Source organism: Bos mutus, chromosome 3 (assembly GCF_027580195.1).
Source record: "Bos mutus isolate GX-2022 chromosome 3, NWIPB_WYAK_1.1, whole genome shotgun sequence".
Classification (NCBI taxonomy): Eukaryota; Metazoa; Chordata; class Mammalia; order Artiodactyla; family Bovidae; genus Bos; species Bos mutus.
This window is the reverse complement of record NC_091619.1, coordinates 5,783,072-5,806,699: the sequence shown is the minus strand read 5'-3', so window position 1 is coordinate 5,806,699 and position 23,628 is coordinate 5,783,072. Positions and strand designations below refer to the sequence as shown.

At 39.5% G+C, this 23,628-nt stretch overlaps 1 protein-coding gene across 4 annotated transcripts in view; it reads left to right on the top strand.

Moving 5' to 3' along the window:
- Positions 1-3,283: 3,283 nt before the first annotated feature.
- SH2D1B (SH2 domain containing 1B) overlaps positions 3,284-23,628 on the top strand; it is a 34,864-nt gene continuing 14,519 nt past the window's right edge. For all 4 annotated transcript variants that reach the window (XM_070366625.1, XM_070366622.1, XM_005890483.2 and 1 more), the window contains exon 1: positions 3,284-3,550. In XM_070366625.1, the coding sequence (XP_070222726.1) occupies positions 3,417-3,550 (134 nt within the window). In that variant the 5' untranslated portion in view covers positions 3,284-3,416. The remainder of the gene's footprint in view (positions 3,551-23,628) is intronic.

Sequence of the window (23,628 nt, the reverse complement as noted above, 5' to 3'; positions counted from 1 at the left end):
TAGAGTACCTAAAGAACTATGGACAGAAGTTCAAAACATTGTACAGAAGGCAGTGAACAAAACCATCTCCAAGAAAAAGAAATGCAAAAGGGAAAAATGGTTGTCTGAGGAGGCCTTACAGATAGCTGAGAAATGAAGAGAAGCTAAAAGCAAAGGAGAAAAGGAAAGATAAACCCATCTGAATGCAGAGTTCCAAAGAATAGCAAGGAGAGATAAGAAGGCCTTCCTCAGCGATCAATGCAAAGAAATAGAGGAAAACAATAAAATGGGAAAGACTAGAGATCTCTTCAAGAAAATGAGAGATACCAAAGGAAAATTTCATAGAAAGATGGGCACAATAAAGGACAGAAATGGTACAGACCTAACTGAAGCAGAAGATACAAAGAAGGGGTGGCAAGAATACACAGAAGAACTATACAAAAAAGATCTTAATGACCCATATAACCACAATGATGTGATCAGTCACCTACAGCCAGACATCATGGAGTGCAATGTCAAGTGGGCCTTAGGAAGCATCACTAGGAACAAAGTTTTGGAAGTGATGAAATTCCAGCTGAGCTATTTCAAATCCTAAAATATGATGCTGTGTAAGTGCTGCACTCAATACGCCAGCAAATTTGGAAAACTCAGCAGTGGCCACAGGACTGGAAATGGTCAGTTTTCATTCCAATCCCAAAGAAAGGCAATGCCAAAGAATGCTCAAACTACCGCACAATTGCACTCATCTCACACGCTAGCAAAGTAATGCTCAAAATTCTCCAAGTGAGGCTTCAACAGTACAGGAACCAAGAACTTCCAGATGTTCAAGCTGGATTTAGAAATCAAATTGCCAACATCCATTAGATCATTGAAAGAGCAAGAAAGCTCATCTACTTCTGCTTTATTGACTATGCCAAAGCCTTTGACTGTGTGAATCACAACAAATTGTGGAAAATTCTTCAAGAGATGGGAATACCAGACCACCTGACCTGCCTCCTGAGAAATCTGTTTGTAGGTCAAGAAGCAACAGTTAGAACTGGACATGGACTGGTTCCAAATTGGGAAAGGAGTATGTGAAGGCTATATAATGTCACCCTGCTTATTTAACTTATATGCAGAGTATCATGCAAAATTGCCAGGCTGGATGAAGCACAAGCTGAAACCAAGATTGCTGGGAGAAATATCAATAACCTCAGATATGCAGATGACACCACCCTTAAGGCAGAAAGCAGAGAGGAACTGAAGAGCCTCTTGATGAAAGTGAAAGAGGAGAGTAAAAAAAGCTGGCCTAAAACTCAACATTCAGAAAACGAAGATCATGGCACTCTATCCCATCAGTTCATGGCAAATAGATGGAGAAACAGTTACAGACTTATTTTCTTGGGCTCCAAATTCACCCGCAGATGGTGACTGCAGCCATGAAATTAAAAGACGCTTGCTCCTTGGAAGAAAAGCTATGACCAACCTAGACAGTGTTTTAAAAAGCAGTGACATCACTTTGCCAACAAAGGTCCATCTAGACAAAGCTATGGTTTTTCCAGTAGTCATGTATGGATGTGAGAGTTGGACCTTAAAGAAAGCTGAGTGCTGAAGAATTGATGCTCTTGAACTGTGGAGTTGGAGAAGACTCTTGGGAGTCCCTTGGACTGCAAGGAGATCCAACCAGTCAATCCTAAAGGAAATCAGTCTTGAATATTCATTGGAAGGACTGATGCTAAAGCTGAAGCTCCAGTACTTTGGCCGCCCAATGGGAAGAATTGACTCATTAGAAAAGACCCTGATGCTGGGAAAGATTGAAGGCAGGGGGAGAAGGGGACAGCAGAGGATGAGATGGTTGTATGGCATCATCAACTCAATGGACATGAGTTTGAGCAAGCTCTGGGAGTTGGTGACCAACAGGGAAGCCTGGCATGCTGCAGTCCATAGGGCTGCAAAAAATCGGATATGTCTGAGTGACTGAACTGAACTGAGGCAGTCATACTCAGTTAAAATTACTACTCTAAATGAAGGACTGACAAACTGAAGCTGGGGTCCCAAATCTTTCTATTGCCTCTTTTTGTAAATAAAGACTTACTTGAACATAACAAATAATACTATGTAGGAGGGCTGAGTTCCTCAAAAAGCCTTGGAGGAAATGATGAATACATTTTGGGAATCTGAAGTACAGCATGGTGATTACAAGGAATAATACTACTTGAAAGTTGCTACAAGAAAAAAAAAAAAATAAAGTTGCTACAAGAGTAGATCTTAAATGTTCTCACAACAATAAAGAAATAGTAAGCATGTGACAAGGTGGCCATGTTAGCAAACGCTATGGTAGTAATCATTTGCAAATAGGAAATTAAATGGTTATACCTCAAATTTTTACAATGTTACATGTCAATTGTATGTCAACAGGGAAAAGGGTCTTAGAAATTACATTTAGGATTAATTCTGATCCTCAGATAACCGAAACAATCTTTTCCAAGAATATCAGTTGACCTAAGTAGAAAAGGGTCAACAGAAAAGATTTTTCTTGTCAACACCAGGGTGGCTAAGTGTCCTGGGCTGGATAGACTTTTTTTGGTTTTTCTTTATAAGGAACATTACTGATGCCCCAAAGGATGGAAACCTCAAAGGACCTGAGGTTTTTCAAATCGAAGCCTAATATGTTCTTTTCTTCCAGTTGGAGAAACATCCCTACACTAATTGTGCATATCCATACCTCCCTCCCAAGTGCACCAGCTCCTTCCCCAAAAGGCTTGATGCTAGAAGGTGTAAAAAATGGCCTTTGTTCACCAGTGGCTAGGCACCTTAGCCAGGCGACGCTCCCCCCAGACCATCCTCCCCCACAGCGCCCAGTGCTTCCTATTCCCATTGCTGTCTTACGTGTGTCGTGTCAGTTGATCCATGGATGTCCTACCTTCTCAACTGTTCCACTACCTCTGGATATACCTGGATTCATTCAGCATCTGTACACTTTTTTGAGCACCTGTTCTGAGCTGGGTACAGCATATCCATGGGTGGCTTCAGCAGGAGATGGGATTCCCTTTCAGCCAAAAGCATCGCTGGAAGGGATGCCACAAGCCAGAGAAGCTGAAAACTGGTGACTTCGGGTGAAATACAAGGACGGCTGCAACCAGTTCTGAGGAGCTTGTGTTCAGCATTGAGCTTGAACCACAGTCATTGTTGATTCCACTGTGTATTTCAGACATGTTTAACCCACTTCCGTGAGTCATACTTAGGCCACTTATAGGCTGAAGTGTCTTGGTCACTTCATCACCCCACCTCTCTCATTTCCTGAATCTTGTGAAACTATCTGAGTCCCACAGAATAACCTCATCTCACTCCTACGAGCCAGAGCAAGAAGTGGTATTTCCACAGGCCCCATTTAGGCCAGCTGCCTCCAATTCTCTCCTCAGATTTGTCCCTCAACTCGGGGTACCAGAAGGCTCCCCATGGATCTGCCTTATTACCATGGCCCTCTGTCCAAGCGAGACTGTGAGACCTTGCTGCTCAAGGAAGGAGTGGATGGCAACTATCTGTTAAGAGACAGCGAGTCTATGCCCGGAGTCCTGTGCCTCTGTGTCTCGTGAGTAGCCTCACCTTCCATGCATATGTTAAGTGTGTATCATATCTTAATATGATAACCAGGTGGAAAAGAAACTGTGCCTCACTGACTCCGCAGCCCAGATGAGCAGAATGAGAAATAGCTAGACACTGCCACAAGGAAATGGAAGGAATACATCTGTCTAAGCTCCTCCACCTTTCCTTCTCTCCACACGCAGACTCTGTGGAGCAGCAGAAGTGGCGGTGGTGGTGAGCATAGGGCTTCAGGCAGCATAGGAAGGGAGCAGAGAGAAGAGAAGGCAGCCATGTGAGAAAGGTCCTCTCCTATAGAGGCTGATTTATTTAGTATGGAAAACATGAGATTTTAACCTGAGAGGCCTAGTTTTTACATGGCTGGCTCCGCTTGTGATTTTTAAGATACTAATAACATTTCAAACTTCGTTACATTTGTAAAAGGCTTCAGCAGACATTCCTTCCCTTCATCCTGCTTGTAGTCTGTCAAGGCAAGCCACCATTTTGTCGATGTAGAAACAGACCCTGGGGTGTCTGCAACAGCTTGCTTGTGTTATAACACGTCTGGTGTTTCCAAAGAAGCTGAGTTCCAGGTGAAAGTTTAAGCCAGAGCATCAGAGACATACTGCTGAAGGAAGTTGCTTAGCCCAGTTTAGAAACCAATCTTAAACAGATATCAAGGGAAATCTACTATCTTTAAAGGATTCTCCTGTTTGTGGACACCACTGAACTTTTTCTTTACCTGTTACAAGAATTAAAACCCAAGTGTCTCCAAAGATAAGCTCCAGTGCTTCTTAGAACTGGGAGCTGCAAGGCCAAAAAAGCGTGCCATTACTGACAGAATAGGCAGGGATGCCCTTCTTTCTTTATGTGACACCAGGAATCCAGATATAAGAAAGGCAGCCTTCAGGTGTTAGCAGTTTGAATTCAAGTTGCCAGTCATGTTGAGAGTGCTTTCATGTATTTCGTAGCCATCACTAATTTCTCTTTTGAGAACTGCATCATCATACCCTTTACCCATTTTTAGCTTGAGTTGTTGTCATCTTTCTACTGATTTTTTTCAATTTCTGTGTATGAAGGTAAAACTTTTTTTTTTTTTTCAAAAAAAGACACACAAACACAAGAAAGCTACAGACCAACTTAAATTTCATTTACTATTAATTTTCAGTAAACAAAACAGAAGCCAGTAAAATATTAAAGCAGAAAATACACTATGCTAAAAGACACTACAGTCCAATCTAAGAAATCAAGGATGTTTCCATGTCAGGAAAATTATTAGTTTAATTGTGTATTAATAGGTCAGAGGTTGCAAACTGTATAACTCATTCAAATTTGCTTAAAAGGTATTAAATAAAATTCAGCATCTATCCCTCAGTTAAACACATACTCATGTGTGCACATGCATGCACTCACTTACACACTCCTAACCATATATAGCTAGATAGATGCTTCCTTAACACCAGATGAAGCACTAGAAGAATTATCCCTAAAATCATGAATGAGCCAAAGTGATTGTAACCACTACTATATAACATTTTCCAGGAGATATCAGCAAGTGTAATTAATCAAAAGAAATACATGTAAAAATTGAAAAGGAAGATGTAAAATTATTATTTACAGTTGACATGACTTTATACCTTTGAAATCTAGATTTAACTGAAAAAAAATAACTACTAAAATCTTTACGAAAATTCAGTAGGGATATCAGCTTTTATAATTGAAATCTAAAAATCAACAGCTTCCATACTGAAATAATAACTAGTAAGAAATATAATAAAACACCTCATGTACATCAGCAATAATTAATAATATCTAGGAGTAAATATAATATGAAATGTGCAAACTTAAGTATCCACTGGGGAGCTTACTAGAAGATTTAAATGAAAGGAAGAATTCAATTTGGAAGCTTACCAGTTCACCATAATTAATCTGTAAATTCAGCATTTTTTCAGTAAAAAAAATCAACAGAATCTTAAATTTTCTCTTCAAAGATAGTAAAGTTTATCCAGATGGGAAATAAAACACAGGGAATCTGCCAGAGAGTCAGAAAAGTTTTTTATTAAAAGAAGGGGGATTGGCTCTACCAAATACTAAAATAGATTACTACAGTAATTACTACAATAATTAAAAGAGTTTGGTACTGAGAGATCAATTAAATATTTGGAATATAGAGTCTGGTAGAAATAAAGCCAAATACATATGGAATTTACTTTATATTTAAAAGATCATCTCAAATTAGTGAGGAAAAGATGAATGATAATTAACTGTGTTACGACACTTGGCTGAACACTTAGAAAAAACAACCTGAATCCCTTTCTTACTTCTTAAAGTTAATTCAAAGTGGTTCTAATACAGAACTTCTTTTTTCTAAATGAAACCATGTGTATTAAAAGAAAACATGAACTATTAAAAAATATTCCTGGAATTGAGAAAGTCTTTCTAACAAGACATAAAACCAGGAAACAAAAAAGAACAGATGGCTAAATATGACCATTATAACAACAACAAAAAACTGTTAACGACAAAACAACAGAAGAAAATAAAAACTTCATTAACATGGAAGAGCTCTTAAAAAACAATAGGAACTAGACAAAGTGCAAGAGGAGGAGAGTCTCTGAAATGGAATATGAAGAAGGAAGAATAAGAAAATATTAGATAGCTAAAAAAACACAAAAGAATAATGTGATACCATTTTTACCAATTCAGTGGTCCAGAATTAAAACTGAAAACACCCAGAAGAAATTCAATTTTGGGGAAGTAATAGTGCTTACACTTGCTAAATGCAACTTCTTTGAATGGTTGTTATTCAGTCACAGTCCTTACACTTGCTAAATGCAACTTCTTTGAATGGTTGTAATCCAGTCACTGGGCTTCCCTGGTGGCTCAGACTGTAAAAGCGGCTGCCTACAACGCGGGAGAACCCAGGTTCAATCCCTGGGTCAGGAAGATCCCCTGGAGAAGGCAATGGCACCCCACTCCAGAACTCTTGCCTGGAAAATCCCATGGACCGAGGAGCCTGGTGGGCTGCAGTCCATGGGGTCGCGAAGAGTCGGACACGACTGAGCGACTTCACTTTCACTTTGCTTCGATTTCTATTCAGCCACTAAGTTGTGTCCGAATCTTTGCGACACCAAGGACTGTAGGCCGCCAGGCTCCTCTTGTCCATCGGATTCTCCAGGCAAGAATACTGGAGTAGGTAGCCATTCCCTTCTCCAGGGGGTCTTCATTACTGGGGGACTGAACCCGTAGCTCCTGCAGCTCCTGCACTGCAGAGAGATTCTTTACCGCTGAGCCATTGGGAAAGCCTAACATTTGACCCCAAATCTCATTAATAAAAACGTATCTTATAGCCATTACTGCTTATGCCGCTGCTAAGTCGCTTCAGTCGTGTCCGACTCTTAACGACCCCATGGACTGCAGCCTTACCAGGCTCCTCCACCCATGGGATTTGCCAGGCAAGAGTACTGCTTATAGTATGTGCAAACTGGCATTGGCAAGATTGAGTAAATCCATATATAATATGGAAAAAATTCAAAGATCTATTGTGTGAAAAAAGCAAGATATTAAGTATGATCCCATTTGTGTAAAAAAAAATGTATGCCTATATCCCTATATATCCATAAACAGTTTTTGAAATGTATATAAGAAATTCACAATATTGGTTACAGCTGGGAAATTTAGGAGGAATAAATGGGGAAGAAAATGTTGTGGATTTAATTTTAAAAAATGTTTATAAAAATGTAGTGAGTCCCTACTATCTATGCAAATACTGTGCTAAGGCCCTGGGGGATTCAAAGGTGATTCCAATAGGCAACTTGCAAATTTTTCAACATGTAAATAAATAAAATAAGGGTAAAGTATAAATTTCAGAAGAGACAGTTTTATACAAATTTAAAATCAGAAGAGATGATCAGTAAAGTCTTCTTTGAGGAGGTCGTATTTGAGTTGGGATTTAAAAGAGTGGATAAGGTTTAGTTACACAGAAATGAGATGGAAGGCATTGTGGGTTGGGGGAAAGGCAGGAACATAGGTCCAGAAAAGGGATATTTTAAAACATAGGAATCACACAGGGTTCTAGAAAGGTAGTTTGGAAACAAAGTCAGTTTGGGGTAACATTATGGGTCTTAAAAGAATGACTCTGTAGTTGGTGGGGAAACATGGATGGTTTCTGAGAAGGGAAATGACAAGACTGGTACTGAGTTTTGGGAACTTCAATCTAATAAGGATGATACACTGAAGCTGGCAGATAATGATGGCAGTAGAGACTGCTGTGTCTCTAGATGGGAGATGGTGAGGAACTTGCTGTGGTGGGGCAGGCAGTGGGAATGGAAATTAGAAGAAGGTGCAAGGGGGACTTCCTTGGTGACACAGTGGAGAAGAATCTGCCTGCCAATGCAGGAGACATGGGTTTGATCCCTGGTCCAGGAAGATTCCACTTGTCGTGGAGCAGCTAATTCACGCACCGAAACTGCTGAGCCCGTGCGGCCAGAGCCTGTGCTCTGCAACAGGAGACAGCGCCGCAGTGAGAAGACGGAGCACCGCAGCCAAGAGCAGGCCCCGCTTAACACAACTTGAAAAGGCCCACGTGAAAGCAATGAAGACTCGGCATAGCCAAAATAAAAGAATAATACATTTTAAAAATTAAAAAGAGGTGCCAAGTATGTGAAATAGATAGGAGGGACCTCAGTCACGATTTCGGCATAGGTAATCTAGCCTATACCGGGATAATTGACATTTATGCACAACTGCTCTGTGATGCATCATGCTAACTTAAATATTCATCCAAAGCAAAAATCACTAAAATATTAAATACAAATAATAATAACAAATCAAACGGAGAGGCAGGAATAAATGTCCATCAGACACCTGCCCTTAATCAAGGTTCACCCTCTTCCCTGCCCATGTCACTCAAAGGCAAACAAAATTTCAGACACCCTCAGCCTTAAGGCTCAGATCAAATAGCCCTCTCAAAACCTTTTGGCCCCTTTCATAGTTCTTATGAAATTTTATCACATCAGTATAGACCATTCAATTGTAATTGTTCAACAATTTTTTAAAGTCTCCCATGTCAAGGACTTCCCTGGTGGCTCAGACGGTAAAGCATCTGCCTACAGTATGGGAGACCTGGGTTCAATCCCTGGGTCAGGAACATCCTCTGGAGAAGAAAATGGCAACCCACTCCAGTACTCTTGCCTGGAAAATCCCATGGACAGAGGAGCCTGGTAGGCTACATGAGGCTGCAAAGCGTCGGACATGACTGAGCGACTAAACTTGCACTTTTATGTCAAGCAGTATAGTAGATACTCAGTTGATGCCTTCAATACACCTCAGAGCCTACAGGGAAAAATAGAGAAGCAAATGGACCCTGTGAGGTGTATGATAACTGATGACTTACGTTAGGGCATGATAGGAACTGAGAGAGAGGAATGGTTCACTCATCAAGGAGTCAAGAGCCTACATGGAAGATAGGACTTGGAGGGTGATTAAAACCATCACTCATTCATTCAACAGCACACACTGAGTGCCCACTATGTTCTAGGTATGGTCCTATGCATTGGTGAAATAGTGATCAATAGTACAGACACTAGTCCTGCCCTCATGAAATGACATTCCAGTGAGAGGACCCAATAAAGTGAAAACAAATCAGAGGCACGTTGCAGCAAGGGCGGAGTCTACCTTAGGTTGGGTTCAGGAAAGATTCCTCTGAGAAGGTCACAAAGCAATTCATATTCCAGTGTACACCCTGTGTGAGCAAAGTCAAAATTATCTACAACACAAGTGTTAGCCTGTTTTTCTACATCAGTGCAACAAAAGCCACTATGAAGGTGCTTTCCATGAGCCAAAAATTGTGCTAAGCATGTTACATCAATTATTTATGCTTTGGAAAGCCATCCTTGGTAGGTGATCTATCCATATTTTGTGGAAAATGGAATGGAGCTTCTTATTAACTAAGAGGTCCAAGATCAGACTGTTAATATATTGTTATCCTGCCTTTCTTACCAATGTCCCTAGTTCTAATGCTCAAGGTGATCCTTTCGGAACTCTTTAAAGTGCCCAAGCAGGGGCCTTCCAAGCATTGGGCTTGGCAGTAGATCCTGATATGGGGAATCTTGCATTTTGCTTCTTAGAGAACTACCCTTTCTTCTTTGCTGTGCTAGAATAGCAGGATACCAACTTCCATGCTTTCACAGATACAAATGAGGTTATTAGAGAGAAGATTAGAAATAAAGGAAGGAAGTCACAGAGGAAAGTTGGTCTAGCAGCACATTATCACCGACCAGACTGCTCTGTGGTAAGCACGGACAGGAAATATAACCTGATCTCACAGCCTGATACACTGTGCAGAAAACACCAACATGCAAAACACTGTGTAGGTGACTTGACTGTTAGAAGTTGGAACTGGGTCTAGCTTTATAGTCAGCAGAGTCAAAATGGAATAGATATTTGGAGATATAAAGGATTCAGCTGCTGGTGTGAAGAGAAAGGAGGGACTTTTTGTAGTTATAGGAAGGTTGCAAGTAAGAAGTACTTAAACCATGACTTACAGCAACAACAGAAACAGTGAGTGAGAGAGATCCTAAGAGTCATTTCCAGCTCTCATATTCTGAGATCTTTGGAAAGACTTGAGTTCAGAAAGTAAGAAAAAAATCAAGCTTATTTGTTTTAGAAAAATCAAATGTTGAGAAAGGTATAAAAAAGAGAGCAGAAATTCTCAGTCTCACCACTCAGAAATCACCTTTCTTGATATTTCAGCACACATCTCTCCAGACTGTTCTCTGTTCATATGCATGTATAAGTGAATATTATGTATGTACATAAATTACTCATATATATGATGATTTGTGACTTTTAAAGTAAAAACTTGAAGGATAATTGCTTTACAATATTGTGTTAATTTCTGCCATACATCAACATGAATCAGTCATAGGTACAACTTCTTTTTCAATGTATAACAGGTACATTTCCACATCAAAGAAAGCAAATATACATCATAATTTTATGATTACTTACTATTTATTGATTGCATATGTCATAATTTATACCTAAGTATTCATTTAGGCTTCCCTGATGTCTCAGACAGTAAAGAATCTGCCTGCAATGAGGGAGACCCATGTTCAATCCCTGGGTCAGGAAGATCCCCTGGAGAAGGGAATGGCAACCCACTCCAGTATTCTTGCCTGGAGAATTCCATGGACAGAGGAGCCTGCTGGGCTACAGTCCATGGGGTAGCAAAGAATCAGACATGACTGAGCAACTAACATTTTCACACATTTAGGTTATTTCCAGTTTGGGCCAATGGACCCAGTGTAATTTGATACAACTAATATTTTTGTGCTTATATCTTTGAGAGTTTGCCCAACTCTCTCCTCAGGATAATACCCTAAACATTTTAACATTTTTATACACATTGACAAATTAGTGCAATCAGAGTTTGCATGGATGCACACTCCAACCAAGGGCAGTGAGAAAGCCAGAAGTCAAGTCTTAAAACATTCTTTATTGACTTGTAACTTGTTTTACCATCCTCTTAAAGTATATTTCAAAGAACAGAAGTTCTTGATTTTAATGAAGCCAAATTTATCTTTTTTCTTTGATGGATTGTGATTTCAGTAATATGTCAATATATAATAAACCCTTGCCCAATGTAATTCATAAAGGTTCTCTTCTGTGTTTTCTTCTAGAGTTGGATAGTTTTAACTTTCACAATTAATGTAGCCCATCCTGATTTAATTTTTGCATTTGGGTAAGGTTGGGGTTGGTGTTTTATTAAATATGGCCACCTATTTGTTCCAGCTCAATTGTTGAACAGATTATTCTTTCTCCCAATAAATTGCTTTGGTGCCTTTGTAAAACAAAAACTATCAACTATGTAAGTCTGGCTCTATTTCTGAGCTCTTAGCCTTGATTTTTTTTTCTTTATGCAAATTCTATATTATGTTGATTACCATCAGTTTATAATAAGTCTTGAAATAAGATGGTGTAAATCACTCAACTTTTTCAAGGTTATTTTGGCTATCTTAGATCCTTTGTATTTCCATACATATTTCAGATTCAGCTTTTCAACTAAGACACACACACACAGACACCAAGACTGAAGACAGACTGAGATTGCATAAAACTATAGGTCAATCTGGGGAGAACCAACATGATAATACTAATTCTTCTGATCCATGAATATAGTTTAACCTCTTTCATTTATATGAAAGAAGTTCTACAGTTTCTTGTAAAAGTTGTAAAAGAAACTTTTACAGTTTCTCTCAAAAATGTTTTGTAACAGATCTTGTACATCTTTGGTCAAATTTATCCCTAAAATTTCATATGCTTGATGTTATTTTAAATGATAACAGGTTTTAACGATTTAAATTTTTAAATTATTTTAATTTCACTTTCCACTTATTCAATGCAAGTGAGTGGATCCACAATTAATTTTTATGTGTTGAACTTGTATCCTGCAACCTTGCTAAATTCACTTATTGCTCTAGTGGCTTTTTGGGTAGAATTTCTGTATGATTTTCTATATGCCATCTACAATTAAGAGAACTGTACTTCTCCCATTTCAGTGTTTCTGTTCCATTTTTTTTTCTTGCCTTATTGCACTACCTAAGAGTTTTAGAACAATGTGGAAGTGATGAGTGCAAAAATCCTCATCATTTTCTGACCTTGTGGAAAAGTATTCAGTCTTTTCCCGTTAACTATGCTTTTAGCCCTTCTATTCCTAGTAGGGCTGTTTTTTGTGCATCAACTTAGATGGTAGTGTGAATTTTTGTTCCTTGTCTCTTAATCAACAGGTGTTTTTTTTTTTCAAGATTCCATGTATAAGTGATACCATTTATCTCTGACAGCATTTACCTCTGTTTAACATGATTGAATAATATTCTACTGTTTATACATACCACATCTTCTTTATCCATTCATCAGCTGATGGACATGTAGGGTTTCTTTATCTTAGCTATTGTGAATAATTCTGCAATGAATAAGGGAGTACGGATATTTCTTAGATATCTTGTTTTCATTCCCTTTGGCCATATACTCAGAAGTGGGATTAATGAATAACATGGTAGTTCTATTTTTACTTTTTTGAGGAACCTCTATACTATTTTTTGTAGTGGCTGTATCAATTTGCATTCCCACCAAGAGTGCACAAGGGTTCCCTTCTCTCCATACCTTTACCTACACTTGTTATCTCTTGTCTCTTTGATGATAGCTGTTCCAACAGATGGGCTTCCCTAATGGCTCAGTGCTAAAGCCCTTGCCTGCCAGTGCAGGAGATGCGGGTCGATCCTTGGGTTGGAAAGATCCCCTGGAGAAGGAAATGACAACTCATTCCAGTATTCTTGCCTGGGAAATCCCAGGGACAGAGGAGCATGGTGGACTGCAGTCCATGGAGTCACAAAAGAGTCAGATACAACTTAGCAACTACACAACAATAATTTTAACTTGTATGAGGTAATACCTCACTGTGATTTTGATTTCAATTTCCCTGATGATTAGTAATCATCAGGTTGAGCACCTTTTCATATATCTCTTGTATTTGTATATCTTCTTTGGAAAAACATCTATCCTTTATGCATTTTGTAAAAAATACTTACGTGCATAAACATTTAGGGTTGTTCTATCCTCTTGATTAATTGACACCTTTATCTCTTTGAAAATCCCCTTATTTATTCCTGGTTAGAGTCCCTGCTCTGAAGTCTACTTTAGCTGATATTGCTAGCTTTACTTTTATTAGTGTTAATAGGATATATTTTCCCCATCAATTAACTTTTAACCTAATTGTGTCTTTATTTTTTTCAGTTAATTATTAGACTTTATTCTGAGAATTTCAACAAGTTTGCTGTTCCCCAGTGGACAGTGGAATCACAATTTTCTGTCTTTATTTTTATATCAGGTGTCTTATAGGAAACATAAACTCAAGTTTTGCTTTTTTATCCAATCTAAACAATAACTTCCCTTTACTCAAGACTTCTCTTGTCCCACCAAAAAAAGATTTTAAGTAAGACTCAAAAATATTTAACTCTTTCCAAGTAGCTTCCTTGCACCCTTAGAAATGTGTTCAATAATATTTATAAGAATACAAAAGTAACCATCACCAAATAAGGTAAAATGTCAGAATGTTATCTAAATATTCCTATTAAAGGGAAGGAGAAATGTTAATCAATAGGAACAAATTCAGAAATGAACCAGCATCATTTTTTAAGGACATTAAGATAATCAATGTCCTCTGGGTTATATTACGCCAGAAGAAGAATCAATAAATCTTTGTGGGAAGACCATGACTGTGTACTGCTATTCTTCTCAAATGAAGGCAAATTGGTTCTGAGTACTTTGCTAGGAATTTCAGATAGACAGATGGCTTGCTTTTGCTTGACCTCCAGCAAATCTTTTCATAGACCTAGGTGCCAGATTTGTGATTATTCTATCCCCAAAAATGTGCACATCTAGAACAGCAGTTGAAAATACAATAACCTTGGATTAATGTTGTAATAATTCATAGTCATTCTCCAAGATATATCTAGTGATTGCACTGGCCAAATGGGTGAGCTAAATGAGAATGTGGTGGGAATCAACACAGCATACATTTCATGATTTGATGGTGCTCTTAGAATAGAAATTTCTTCTAGGGATGTGAATTGCTTCAGTTTACTCTCTTGGAAGGTGAAACCAGTTATAGGAGCTCAGGTTTGGTCCTTCCCACTACAATAGTACTCATTCTATGATTCAAAGAACCAGTAAGATTGTGCCAGTTTCCAAGTGTGTAAGTGTTAGTCACTCAGTCATGTCCAACTTTTGGGGACTCCACTGTCTGTGGCCCGTCAGGCTTCTCAATCCATGGGATTCTCCAGGCAAAAATACTGGAGTGGGTTGTCATTCCCTTCTCCAGGGATCTTCCTGACCCAGGGCTCAAACCCAGTTCTCCTGTATTGCAGACAAATTCATTACTGTCTGAGCCACCATAAACACCTCAAGATGGTTGGATGACTTCACAGGCTCAATGGACATGAGTCTGAGCAAACTCCAGGAGATAGTGAAGGAAGAGAAGTCTGTCGTGCTGCAGTCCATGGGGTTGCAAAGAGTCAGACATAACCTAGTTACCGAACAACAATGAAGTATTTAAGTACATTTCTGGAACTGGAGAAATAACCATAGGATGGTCCCATGGTCCCACTGAGCCCACTCGAAATAGACTCAGGTCAAAATTTCTTATATCACCTGACCTCAGGAGTTCTAATTCTGAATTCCTGAATCAGGGTCTCTGGAACATTTGCATCTCTGAGTGTTAGTATCAGTCCAGAGCCACTATCAAATAACCTTCAGAAACATGAGCACTTTTCCTTTTTCCAGTATACAGTCCCCCTGTAGGTTTTTCTGGGAAAGGCTTGAAGTGTTGTCACATTCCTTCCTTAAAAGAACCCAGAAGCCCAACATTCCTTTCGATGAAAGGGATCTGAGACTGTGAACTGGATTAAATCTATAAGTTGAATAAGACACCCAAGAATCCCTTTTCTGTGACCCAAGTCAGGGTTCTTCCACCAGACCTAGAAGTTCTCTGTTTACTTTATACCCAACAGAACTTTTGACTGTCCATCATCATTCTCTGCTTTGCAATCCAGTGAATCAATTAAACATCACCACAGATGTACAGTAAGCTGTTTCTTATACTGTTACATCCCTGTGGTTTATGATAACTGGCTATCTTTGTCTCTCACTGAATGCCAATACCTAAGCACACCCCGTTATTTCCACTAAAATCAGGGAACCCAGTTCCATTGTAGAATTTCTCAATGTCAATTCTAGCTTACAGCACAGAGCCAGAGTTTTTCAAAGATGCTGGTACTCTCCTTGCAATTATTTTTTAGGGCATCATTAAATCACCTAAGGGGCTTCCCTGGTGACTCAGACCATAGAGCATCAGCCTGCAATGTGGGAGACCTGGGTTGGGAAGATCCCCTGGAGGAGGGCATGGCAACCCACTCCAGTATTCTTGCCCAAGGACAGAGGAGCCTGGCGGGCTCCAGTCCATGGGGTGGCAGATTCAGACATGACAATGAATAAGCACAGCACTAAGTCACGTAAAGTGGGGAGAGAAATAACTAAATAGCTTGCATAAATACACTTATAACATTCTCATCTTCCTGAGTTTTTAGATTCCTTTCTCTGTAGAATGCCAAGGAAATTTTAGCATTTGAATCTCTATGGAATGTGAGCCATTATTAACTCCATGCTTTAATTTACCAGTCTAGCAAAATGTTTATGACACCCCCAGGTACATGAGCTAATATACTAACTTCAAATCCTGGCTGAGTGTGCTTTTACTGATGAATTCAGCCAACAAATGTTCTATTTTATCCTTTTTGGTTTCACATCCTTTTATCTATTTCCACATGTACTCTTTGTATACATGTCTCCCACTGATTGAACCAATCAGAAGTCTGAGAGCAAAGGAGCCCATAGAAGTCAGAGCACAGAGCAGAGTGGGTAAAATTAGAAAAAGGAACTGGAGATATGGAAAATATTGAGCACACACGTATATATACCGGTACTGGACATATTAAGTTTGAAATGCCTAACAGACATCCAAGAGAAGATGTTAAATAGTTGGAAAAATGAGTCTGGAGATCAGGGGCAGGTTGAAGTTAGGACTACAGATTAAAATATAATTTGGTAAGTGTTTATATTTTTACAATAGTCTTTAAGTTCAAAAACATTCTACCTCCTTTTGTTCTGTGAAGTATTTTGTTGGTTAGATTTTTCACATATGTTTGGCACATTTCTTACTAAGATAATTCAATGCAACCCAACAAATAGCGAGAATATACTATGGGACAGGTAATGTGCTAAAGTGAACAAAGCAGACACTATTCTGATCTGAGTGTGAGCTACAGATGATGTTGTTGAGACACCAAGTCATGTCTGACTCTCTGCGATCCCATGGACTGTATACCCTGCCTGGCTCCTCTGTCCATGGGATTCCCCAGCAAGAATACTGGGGTGGGTTGCCATTTCCTTCTCTAGGGGATCTTCCTGACCAAGGATTCAGACCTGCATTGCAGGTGAATTCTTTACCACAGCCACCAGGGAAGCCCCAAATTACAGATGAGGAAACGGATAATTAAAATTCAGTGTGATAAATGTATATTTTCAAAAGTTCCCCTTCTTTCCTACTGATGAAGTGCCCCACACCAGCATGCCTGACCCGAAGCACTAGGTGGCCTGAGTCAGCTCGCTGCCTTGCTCTGCCAGGTCTTTGAACAGTGCCTGGATGGCAGAGGTGTCATGTGGCTGGTTATAGTGGTACGTAAATGTGACAATATTGTGATATTGATTATCACACACCAAGTAAACCCATTGCTCCTCTTCTCTCCCCAAGACAATCAGCCTGAAGTCACCCTTTCCCCCTCTTTTTTTTTTTTTTCATTTTTATTCAGAGCAGTTTAGGTTCACAGAAAATTTGAGGGGAAGATACAGAGTTCTCATATATTCCCTGCCCCTCCAAAAATGCACTATGCCCTCATTATCAATGTCCCTCACCAGAGTGGTATATTTGTGATAATCGAGGAAACTATACTGATACATGATGATCACCAGAGTCCACAGTTTACATTAGGGCTCACTGTTGACACTGTATGATCTATACAAACATATAATGATAACATCATGTGGAGTACTTTTGCTACCCTAAAAATCCTTTATTCATCCCTCCTCACTTCTCACCCCTGGCAACCACTGATCTTTTTACTGTCTCCATCAGTTCAGTTCAGTTCAGTCGCTCAGTCATGTCCGACTCTTTGCAAATCCATGGACTGCAGCACGCCAGGCCTCCCTGTCCATCACCAACTCCCGGAGTTTACTCAAACTCATGTCCATTGAGTCAGTGATGCCATCCAACCATCTCATTCTCTGTAATCCCCTTCTCCTCCCACCTTCAATCTTTCCCAGCATCAGGGGCTTTTCCAATGAGTCAGTTCTTTTCATCAGGTGGCCAAAGTATTGGAGTTTCAGCTTCAACATCAGTCCTTCCAATGAATATTCAGGACTGATGTCCTTTAGGATGGACTGGTTGGATCTCCTTGCAGTCCAAGGGACTCTCAAGAGTCTTCTCCAACACCACAGTTCAAAAGCATCAATTCTTCCGTGCTCAGCTTTCTTTATAGTCCAACTCTCACATCCATACATGACCACGGGATAAACCACAGCCTTGACTAGACGGACCTTTGTTGGCAAAGTAATGTTTCTGCTTTTTAATATGCTGTCTAGGTAGGTCATAACTTTCCTTCCAAGGAGTAAGCATCTTTTAATTTCATGGCTGCAGTCACCATCTGCAGTGATTTTGGAGACCCCAAAATAAAGTCTGTCACTGTTTTCACTGTTTCCCCATCTATTTGCCATGAAGTGATGGGACCAGATGCCATGATCTTAGTTTTCTGAATGTTGAGTTTTAAGCCAACTTTTTCACTCTCCTCTTTCACTTTCATCAAGAGGCCCTATAGTTCTTCTTCATTTTCTGCCCTAAGGATGGTGTCATCTGCACAGTTCTGCCTTTCCTATGATGTCATATAGCTGGAATCGTATAGTACGTAGCTTTTTCATATTGGCTTATTTCACTTAGTAATATGAATTTAAAGTTTCTCCGTGTGTTTTTCATGGTTTGATAACTCATTTCTTTTTAGCACTGAAAAAGATTTCATTGTCTGGCTGTACTAGAGTTTATTTATCCGTTCACCTACTGAAAGACATTTTGGTTACTTCTAAATGTTGGCACTTATGGATAAAATACTATAAACATCTGTATGAAGCTTTTTTCGTATGGACATAAGTTTTCAACTCCTTTCAGTAAATACCAAGGAGCACGATTGATAAATTGTATGGTAGTAGTATGTTTAGTTTTGTAAGGACCATCAAACTGTCTTCCAAAGTGGCAGGACCATTTGCATTTGCACCAGCAATGAAAGAGAGTTGCTGTTGCCCTACATCCTTGACAGCAGTTCGTGGCGTCAATGTTTTGCTTTGGGGCCTTTCTAGGTGTGTGCTTTACCTTTTTGTCGTTTTACTTTGCATTTTCCTGATGCTATTTCACCCTATCCTCTTAAAGGCACAGGGGGATACATATGTTAAGATTGCATTCACTTTACGTCTGTTTTTTGAAAAATCTTTTTCCTAAATATTGAAAAAAGTAAAACCTCCTTAAAAGAAAATCACTGGAGAATTAAAACATAGCCTTTACCACGAAATAGTGGACTTCAAAAGGGATTAAAGGGGTGAGCTTGCTGGCAAAAATAATATATATTTAGTGGTGGGACCTTTTTATCTCTTTGTTTTGCTTTGTGTTTGGACAAAGGCTGTTTCAGAGCAGTGGCAATTTTCTGGAATCTAGAAAGTGAACAGCTGAGATTACTAAAGGCTTAAATAACAAACTCTGTAGCTTGGTTTCAGCAAAGAGATATTAACTACTACAAAGAGTCAAATGTTCATAAAAGATTTTTTCCAAGTTGCAGAACAAGAGATGTTTGTTTGAAAATGAACAAATCATAAGAAAAGATTTACTTAGCCTATTCTTACATCTTTAGCATACCTCAACTAATGTAAACAGAGTTCTGACAGATGGAAAAACTTACACCAAAACCCCTCAGAATTCAAGGATGACACCACTGATATCCCTTCTTTCTACATTCCTCTTTCTTCCTCCCTTCATCCCTCCATTTTCTCCATTTAATCTCAAAATTGCACTAAAAACCTATTTTTATTTTAAATTTGTATTATTAATTGTAATTTAAAAGTTTTATGGAGTGTTATTTTTGATTACTGTATTTTGATTAATTTAATCTGATAATAGTTTATATTAGAAAATATACATTTTCACTAATTTATACTTTTATTTGTACTTTATAATATACTTGACTTTTAAAGTATATTTAAATGTAACAAATACATAGTTTCACTGATCTTTGCTTTATAATAAGTAATAAAATGTTGGCATTGTCAATTTCAACAGTCCCAATGTGAACCAGTAGACATTTGGGCTCATGGACTCTACACATTTCAACTTTACTAAATTTTGCCAAATTGTTCTCTAAGGCTTTGGTATCTAAATACACTCCCATTCAGTCAGTTCATTAGTAGTATATAAAACTTGTAAAGCTGTATATCACAGCCAATACTTTGAATTAGTAACTCTTACATCTTTGCCAATTTGGTATGAAATGATATCTAATGTGGCTGCTGCTGCTGCTGCTGCTAAGGCACTTCAGTCATGTCCGACTCTGTGAGACCCCATAGACGGCAGCCCACCAGGATCCCCCATCCCTGGGATCCTCCAGGCAAGAACACTGGAGTGGGTTGCCATTTCCTTCTCCAATCTAATGTGGCTTCATTTCTATTTCCCTGATTATTAGTGAAGCAACTTTTCATTTGTTTATTGGTCATTGTACTTATCATTTTCTTATTGTACATTAATGTTCTCATTTTACATTAGGGTTGCCATTATCTTCTCCCAAATTGTGGACTTTATCGCAAAAGTAGATACTATATTTATAGTATATTTTGATAAATAGAAGTTTTAATTTTAATATGCTGCTGCTAAGTTGCCTCAGTCATGTCCGACTCTGTGCAACCCCATAGACAGCAGCCCACCAGGCTCCGCCATCCCTGGGATTCTCCAGGCAAGAACACTGGAGTGGGTTGCCATTTCCTTCTCCAATGCATGAAAGTGGAAAGTGAAAGTGAAATCGCTCAGTCGTGTCTGACTCTTCGAGACCCCATGGACTGAAGCCTACCAGGCTCCCCCATTCATGGGATTTTCCAGGCAAGAGTACTGGAGTGGGATGCCATTGCCTTCTCCAATTTTAATATAGTGAGTTCTATTAATTTTATCTTCTGACTGGTACTTTTCATGATTTAAGAACGCCTTCCTTAACTCAAGGTCATTAAGTTGGTCATTTTTATTTCTCCTAAGTTTAGTGCTTTGTTTCTTTACAATTGGGTCTTCAATTAGAATGTGAAGCAAGAATCCAATTTTATTTGCTCCCACATTAAAACATTACCATTACCATTTAACAAACAGTCCCTCTCCTCCTCACTGATTAGTTATGCCAGCTCAGTCATATATCAAGTTTTTACATATTTATGCATCTGTTTCTGGGCTATTTTATTCCATTAATGTTTCTTCCACTACAGAGCTAGTTCCTCATTGTCTTAATTATAGCTTTTTAAAAAGGCTTAAGACAGAAACATCCCATCACACACACACACATACACCACACCAGTTTTATCTTTCTTTTTCAAAATTGACTAGACCATATTTTTATGCAGAGGAATGACATGATCTGACTCATATTTTTAAAAAGGACTACCCTGACTGTTATGCAAAGAATAATAATGAATCAGAGAGAGGGGAAAAAAATTGCTAGAGCTGTGTCCTTGAATAGATGAAAGTGGATGACAACCAGTGGAAATAGGAAGGATTAGCTTTGCAGATCAGCATGCAAAGTTCATCCATGGTAATAAAGGCAGAGTCTATGCCTGCAGATACTGTTATGTGTGGTGATGGGAATTTGGAAATTCTCTCCTGATGCTTTAATTTTCTCAGTGAAGTCATCAGTTACGAGTGAGATGTTGAAGGTTTAAGAAGAAAGCAAATGGTATAGAATCTCTGTTTGAGGGGAATGGGAAAATAAATGACTACCTGGAGGAATTAAGAGTCCACTTGAGATTTGTGATCATTGATTTAAGTGAGAATAGTGAACATGGCTACAGCCACATACAGCTGTAGTGAGTTGGGCTCAATCAGGATTCTGGGTTTGCTAATTAAGGAAATAAAGTGAAAGATGGTAAAGGAGTTGAAAAAAGTGATTATAATGGTGGGCAAGCAGTCTAATCTGTATAAAGAAGGGAGTGAAGACAAGTGAGCAAAAACCCTGAAAAGTGATAGGACTGATGGGCTGGAAGATCTGTGGGGTCAAGGGAATGTCGGGGTCCGTATACTAGAGAAAGGAGAAGATGTTTAGGACGAAGTGAGTGGGATGCATGAAATTCACATTATGAGAAGGTTCCCATTATTGGCAATTATATGGTAAAAATTACAAGTGAGGCTGGCTTTATGGCAGGCAATCTTATGCAGCCACACAGGGCCCGACTCAGAGAGCCCTGTACTTGGTTACCATCCAAGTACCTGTACTGCTGTTACCACCCCCAAATTCTGAATAACTTTTAAACAGGGACCTTAAATTTTCATTTTTCTCTGGGCCCCACAAATTACGTAGCCAATCCTGGTGATGAACATGGGAATGAGTGGGCAATGTAGGGGAAGACAAGATTGTTGGAGGAGGTGGGCTCAAGGAATGGAGAAATTGGAGTGTTAAAGAATAATCAACTTTCGAATTGAAATTGCCAACAATTTAGATAGGCATAGTACTGAAGGCAGTGACAGTGAGCGAGGAGCTAGAACCTAGAGAAACGAAAGACAATAACCGGAGTTAGGAGCTGTCATCAATAGACACATCTTGATTGGGCAGTAGGTGACATAATCTACACAAAACTCAAAGCTAGAGTTTGGAGACAGGAAATGACACTGAGATGCTGCAGAAGCAAGAACGCTGGCCTCTCATCCAGGCCTGCAAGGGGAGGTCATGCAGGTACTCCTTTATGGTTCTGCAGGTTATGCAGGACTCCTTTTAGTGGAGTCCCAGAGAAGCAGGGTCCTTGGGACAGAGACTTGGTCAACAAAGGTCCATCTAGTCAAGGCTATGGTTTTTCCAGTAGTCACATATGGATGTGAGAGTTGGACTATAAAGAAAGCTGAGCACAGAAAAATTGATGCTTTTGAACTGTGGTGTTGGAGAAGACTCTTGAGAGTCCCTTGGACTGCAAGGAGATCCAACCAGTCCATCCTAAAGGAAATCAGTCCTGGGTGTTCATTGGAAGGACTGATGTTGAAGCTGAAACTCCAATACTTTGGCCACCTCATGCGAAGAGCTGAGTCATTGGAAAAGACCCTGATGCTGGGAAAGATTGAGGGCAGGAGGAGAAAGGGGACAACAGAGGATAAGATGGTTGGATGGCATCACCGACTCAATGGACATGAGTTTGGGTAAACTCTGGGAGTTGGTGATGGACAGGGAGGCCTGGCATGCTGCGGTCCATGGGGTCGCAAAGAGTCGGACACGACTGAGTGACTGAGCTGAACTGACTGGGACAAAGATAGTGTGTCCAGGTGTCCCTTGGAGCAAGAGGGTGACAGGGATGATTAGAGAAGAGGTTGAAGATAGAGAAGAATTTGATGACAGCAGACCTTGAGCACTAGAGAACACAAGGCAGGACTTCATGGCTGGGAAGAAGGGGGTACAGTAAGGCTGCACAAAGCCCTATAGGATTAGAAAAAGGGGGTAGACAACATGTGAGACTGGGGTTCTTGCAATGACTTAGGAACAGGGATAAAGGACATGATGAGATTAGCTGAATGGACTCCAGGTGAGGGTGGAGGGAAGACTGTGAGTGTTGGAGGATAAAGACGACTCCCTTGTCACCATGGTGACGGGGGCAGACGGCCCCAGGGAAGCAGGATCTTTTTACCTGTCTTAAGTGTAGATGCATGCTGAAAAATCATGTATCTTTTTAAAGTTTTATAAATGACATCTATAAAGTAATAATTAGAATAGGCATTAAAATAAGTTTTTATGTTGACCCAATAATATTGTGGGCTTCCTTGATGGCTCAGATGGTAAAGAATCTGCCTGCAATGTGCAGGACCTGGGTTTGATCCCTGGATCAGGAAGAACCCCTGGATAAAGGAATGGCAACATCCAGTATTCTTTCCTGGAGAATTCCATGGACAGAGGAGCCTGGTGGGCTACAGTCCATGGGGTTGCAAAGAGTTGGACATGACCGAGCAACTAACACTAACACTAATAATATTGCAGCCATATGAAGTAGATACTAACCTCACTGCTCTGTAATCTCTTACAGTGCTTTTTTTGGATAAACATTTCAAAATAAATGCATATTAGTATTACAAGTTCAATAAAGCAATTTCTTCTAAAGTTTTGCTGCAATTTGGTTTGTTATTTCATTAAAAGTGCTTTGCAATGAGTAAGA